Source organism: Myotis yumanensis, unplaced genomic scaffold, assembly GCF_028538775.1.
Source record: "Myotis yumanensis isolate MYYU_CA2020_CCGP unplaced genomic scaffold, mMyoYum1.0.hap1 SCAF_1, whole genome shotgun sequence".
Classification (NCBI taxonomy): Eukaryota; Metazoa; Chordata; class Mammalia; order Chiroptera; family Vespertilionidae; genus Myotis; species Myotis yumanensis.
The window spans coordinates 197,760,617-197,766,616 of record NW_027223752.1 but is presented as its reverse complement, the minus strand read 5'-3'; the positions used below and the strand labels follow the sequence as shown (position 1 = coordinate 197,766,616).

Sequence of the window (6,000 nt, the reverse complement as noted above, 5' to 3'; positions counted from 1 at the left end):
ATCCAGGTTGCATGTTCTATCCCTCAATCTGATGGATGTGTTTTTTTTTTTCTCTTTCTCTCTAAAAAATCAATTTCAAAAAAATGAGGAGGAGAAAGATATTCCTAAACTCATGTAAGAAAATTATGGTGCAAGATTTTTAACAGTGAAATTTTTATTTTAGCTATTGATCCCATGACTATGGTTCTCAACTGAGGATGATTTTGCCACTCAAGGGACATTTTGCAATGTCTGGGTTCATTTTTGTTTGCTGCAACTTGGTAGGGTTACTGCTAGCATCCAGGGTATAGAAAGAAGGAATGCTACTAAACCTTCTACAAAGTAGAGGATAGCTGCCAGCCCTTCATGCAACACATCCCCCAAAGATTTATCTCTGACAAAATGTCTACGGTACCAAGGATGAGAAACCCTGCAGTATGGTGATGACCAAAAAGAATGAGTTTGACTTTATTATTATAAATATATTTTAATGTATATAACATAACATAATATCATGCAGTGCAAGAGAAACTCTCCCTTGATATAAAACAAAGAAAGAACACAAAAATTCTTAGCATTGGCAGTTATTTCATTAACTAAATTAATTAAATTATAAAAAGAGGGGGGATGCAAATAAAAGTTTAGATGCACAGAAACACTTTTGTTGAATATTACTCATGTCATGTTGCCATGTACAAAAATGCATTTAAATATATATGAAAATGACATAGGTAAAGAATTAAACCATTTCAAAAATGCTTTCTTGATTGTTAAGTTTTTCTATAAATACCATTTTTCAAATAATGCCTAACTTTTAAACATAAAATTGAAATATTGTATAGTAAGGTATTTCCCAAAATCTTGCATCAAAGTATCCATGAATGTCTAATTTTATACTGGCTTCTTGTTTAAATTATTTATGAATATCTAATATACATTGACTTATTCTGTGGGTTCCTTAATTGTTCTGAAGTTGATTGAAAGCAATTTTTTTAAGAAAATAAACTGTATTAAGAAATTATTAAACAGAACTGAAAAGTAAATTTACACTAAGATCGGAACGTCTCCCATTGTTAGAGAGGAAAGGAGCTCATTCTTACTCAGTCCTTGCCTCCTCTTCTCAGTGAAAAGGCCAAGCAACTTTTATTTTATTTTCTGAATATCAAAAGGCATTTTTACATAGTTTAAAACAAAATCCAGTGCTAGGCAATATTTTCAGTTCTCTTGCTGTCTGATTCAAATATTTCGTTATTGTTCAAAAGTAAAGATTAGTGTAGTTGTTTAAGGAAATTAAAATCTGGATAAAAATGTAAATGACAGTTTTTCTTCAAATTTCAAGAGAGGTAAACATGCATCTGAGGGCAAAGGGGAAAGAACTCACAGTAGTGCCATCTCTTAAGTCCTGGTTTCATATCTAATGCCCCTCCATCATTTGTGTTAGCATTGGCCAAAAAACTAATTACCTTGATTTGCCTAGTACATGGACCTGCAGATTCCTAATGAGAACTATTTGATGAGGAAGGTTAAAAACTGTGGAGTCAGAGGAAGGATAGTGTGATCTGTCAGCAGAAAAAAATAGAGAATGCTTAGCCAATTGCTACTTACCTACTTAAACTGCTGGGTTATGCTAAACTGAGAAGCGTATAGTAGGGATAGAAAGGTGAACAAGGAGGTCATCAGAGACACAGCAGCAATGGTGGATCTTTGAGGAGATGACAGTTTCTTGTATGTTCATGGTCAGCAAAACACTTCAGCAAAATACTTCTTTATGTGAAAGAAAGCCTGTCTTTTCCTCACATCTAAGGGGAGAGTTGTCAGATCATACTTATTTACATCTTGACCTCAATGACAGCATACATGGCAAACACGTACTGGACACAATTTCCTAGACACCACACATGACATTTTCACTTGGAGGTAGATGGTTGTTGCATTAGATAGTAGTTTTAGATTTAATCCAGTCCCGATAATGAGTCACTTTTGTATAAATTCCAGGATTGTTTTCTTTACCACAGTCTATTCCCCAGCTTACTATTCCGATAATATACCAGATGTTTCCATCACGTGCTACAACCAGAGGTCCCCCAGAATCACCCTAGAGAAGAAGAGAAGTATTGTCAATGTAATAAATGAGTGTCAGAATGACAGTTAATCAGCAACTTAATATCTAATAAATTAATATTTTGAAGTATGTAACACTAATTCTATTTTTACTTACTATTAGTATTAATATAATAATTGTGCTATTACTTATATCTTTTTATGTCTGCTTACCTCTATGAATGTCTTCACCTGAAAGATGATGATAATAAAGATAATGTTTCAGTTTTATCCTTGTATAGTTTTTTATTTTTGCTCTATCTAAATAGAGAGTGCACACTGTATCTAAATTTAGGCGTCCAGATCTTACATAAATGATACCTTAAGCTTCAGCTAAACACCACCTCTACAATGAAACCTCTCCTAACTCTGTTATGTAGAATAATCTCTTGGTTTGAGTTTAAATCTCACCTTATTCCACTCTCACCAGCTGGTAGGTGTCCTGGGCACTGTATTACCGTGTAGCAGTAGGTTTGAGAGGAAGAAGATATGCAAAGGGCACTCCAAGCCAATGTGCACCATTTATTACACAAATGACTTTGCTTCATAACTAAGGTGGAATCCCTAGCCTTCAAGATCTGGTTTGAATGTTGTGAATCATCAGGACTTTCTTGATACCTTTAACCTTAGATTTGGACAACTGATTTGTACTTATCTTTTAGCAATGAACCTATTCATTCCAAAAAAGTATTATGTGGAAGTTCCTTACAGATTTTTTTTAAATAAGAGAAATGGTCTTGTTTGAAGTAGGCATGGGGTCCCAGAGACTTGTCACTTTAGCTCTCTTCCCTTACCATGCCTTTTAGTACATTTCAGTGCACAGTAGAGGGAGTGTGAAAACCTTGGTCTACCAAAAGCTATCCTCCACAGCTCCTTAGCTCCTTTCCTAAGTTAGCCCACATCCTAACTTAGGTCCTCAGTGTGCTAGTGGTGAAGGAAGCATGGACCAATAGGAAGAGGAAATCTGCTTTCTTATAAACTCAAATATAACTTTCTATTCAACAGATTCATTTTTGTGGATTTGAGTCTATCCTAATTATAGACTTTTTTGTGTTCTTCCTTAAAAGTCACGTGATCCAGTTCTATCTTGAAGCATACATGTTGTTTCTGCTTCTTAAGAATTAAAACTAGCCCTAACCGGTTTGACTCAGTGGATAGAGCATCGGCCTGCAGACTGCAGGGTCTCAGGTTTGATTCCGGTCAAGGGCATGCAACTTGATTGTGGGCACATCCCCAGTAGGAGGTGTGCAGGAGGCAGCTGATCGATGTTTCTCTCTCATCGATTTTTCAAACTCTCTATCCCTCACCCTTCCTCTCTGTAAAAAATCAATAAAATATATTTTTAAAAAAAGAAAAAAAAGAATTAAAACTAGTAGAAGGAGGCCTTGTATTCCAGAAAATGTAGCCAAATCCTTGTCTTTTGTCCACTGCTTTTAGTTATGTACTTATGTGCTGTTATTAGATTGTAAATTCATCATGGACTCCTGCTTTTTTAAGTGTTTATGTTTCCTTCAGTAATTGCCATAGTACCTTGCAATTCACACAAAAAAAGTGAATGAATAAGTGAATGAATACTTATTACTAATAGCAGATCAATGGTGGCAACTTTGCATATAAAAAAAGCACTCATGTGTACAAATCTCAAAGCCATTCCTCATCTTTCAAGAATTATGAAATGTTGGGCTCAGTTTCAAATGCTATAGGTAAAAATCTTTATTAATTTTGATATTTATTTTTCTTCTTTTATATAACCAGACTTTAAAAGTGGCAGCATGGATGGACTTGGAGAGCATTATGCTAAGTGAACTAAGCCAGTCAGAGCAAGAAAAGTACCATATGTTTTCAATCATATGTGGAATCTAATGAGCAAAATGAATTAACAAGCAAAATTGAGGCAGACTCATAAACAGAGAGCAGGCTGACAGCAGTTGGAGGGGTGGGAGTTGGGAGGCTGGGTGGGAGAGGTGGAGGGATTGAGCAAAAAAGAAAAAAAAAAGAGAGAATAAACTCATAGACAGGGACAACAGGGTGATTGCCAGTGTGAGGGAAGGTGAGGGGAGGTGGAGGAGACTATAGGAGGAATAAATGATGGAGAGGGATTTGGCTTGGGGTAGTGAACACACAATACAGTGTACGGGTGATATGTTGTGAAATTGGGCATCTGAAACCTGTATAATTTTGTTAACCAGTGTTACCCCAATAAATTTTAAAAAGGGGAAAAATAAAAGTGATATTCTCTTTAAATGTTTAATGATTAAAATTTTTTTTTTAATTGTATAATTCTCTCTGGATGTACTATTTAAGGTCAATGGCTCAAGCACCCATAAAATGACACTACTGCCAATCCCATTTTACAATGCCTTACAACTAGTAGGGATTAGATATTTAACTATCAATTTTAATTATGGATTGAAGCAATGATTGTGTGGCTTCCTGACTTAGTTTTTTTATCTGCTGCCACTCCTTTTCTCTAATTAGAGCACTAATGTGCATCTGGTGGTCATTTTTTACATATGCATGGAGACAATAATAGGAGTATTTCTTATGGTTCTTCCTTTCCCTCTTTTTATACTCTGCTCTCTCCTGCACAACTTAATTTTATGGAGATCCATGAAGTGACATTGACTTATGGACAATGAACTCATCTCTATTCAACAGATTCATTTTTGTGGATTTGTGTCTAGTCTTACCTCACAGGCATCGAGTTTTCCCTCCAAGAATCCAGCACATATCATTCCTGATGACACAGCACCACCGTATACATGAACTTCATTACATCTGTCATTACTTATGATCTCTACTTCAACTTGTCGAAGAGTATTGGGAAAAGGACCTAAAGAAGAAAAAAGTAAATAAGTGAAGAATTTCCAAATTCTTGCATTTATAATAGTTAATTGTGTCTTGCAAAGGATAGATTAATGATAAAATATATGTCTAGAACAGCGGTTCTCAACCTGTGGGTTGCGACCCTTTCACAGGGGTCGCCTAAGACCATCAGAAAACACATATTTTCAATGGTCTTAGGAACTGAGACACCACTCCTCTATCCATCTCCAGGCGGGTCCGTCCACATGCAGATACACCTACATACGAGTACCCAGCGTGATGACATCATTGCGCCAACCCCATCACATACACCCCATACAAATACAGGTGTATGTGACAGGGTTGGTGCCATAATGTACTTACGCAGACCAGTCACACATGTGTAGAGAGCAGCTACTGTGTAGAAAGCAGCTACTGTGTTGAAAGCAGCAGTATTGGAGGTAAAACGACACTTCATGAATTATAATTACTGGGTAAATGTAAAATCATGTACTGTCAAATCATCAACTACTGCAAAAAAAAATATCTGTACCATGGGAACTTAATCTGGATGCTGATCTGTTTTTTTATATTCAGCTGTGGTTGATGTGAATACTGCCCCCTTGTGATAGTAACAGGTATGTAAAAAACAACACAGAGAATGGTAAATCATAGGAAACTTTAATGAACTGTATTGACTGAACTATGCCATGTATCATCTTTTGTATTATTAAAGCTATTGTTATATATTATTTTCATTAGCAAACCATCCCATGGCAATGGATCGTGTAGAGAAGAACGTTAAGAAAAGAAAATATAGTGAGGATTTTTTACAGTATGGTTTTACCTCAATAATTACAACAGGAATTGAGAAACTGCAATGTGTTATTTGTTGTGAAGTTCTATCAGCCGAATCTATGAAGCCGAACAAACTAAAACGCCATTTTGATAGCAAGCATCCGAGCTTTGCCGGCAAGGATACCAACTGTTTTAGAAGCAAAGCTGATGGACTCAAGAAAGCCAGACTTGACACTGGTGGCAAGTATCACAAACAAAACGTAGCAGCCGTTGAAGCTTCATATTTGGTGGCACTCAGAATTGCCAGAGCTATGAAAC

At 36.0% G+C, this 6,000-nt stretch overlaps 1 protein-coding gene across 1 annotated transcript in view; it reads right to left on the bottom strand.

Annotated features, from left to right (window-relative positions):
- Window positions 1-1,716: 1,716 nt before the first annotated feature.
- LOC138994715 (transmembrane protease serine 11G-like) overlaps window positions 1,717-6,000 on the bottom strand; it is a 29,979-nt gene continuing 25,695 nt past the window's right edge. Inside the window, exons 9-10 of the mRNA XM_070394828.1 lie at window positions 4,770-4,912; window positions 1,717-2,074 (exon numbers count right to left, since the gene is read on the bottom strand). Of these exons, the coding sequence (XP_070250929.1) occupies window positions 1,913-2,074; window positions 4,770-4,912 (305 nt within the window). The 3' untranslated portion in view covers window positions 1,717-1,912. The remainder of the gene's footprint in view (window positions 2,075-4,769; window positions 4,913-6,000) is intronic.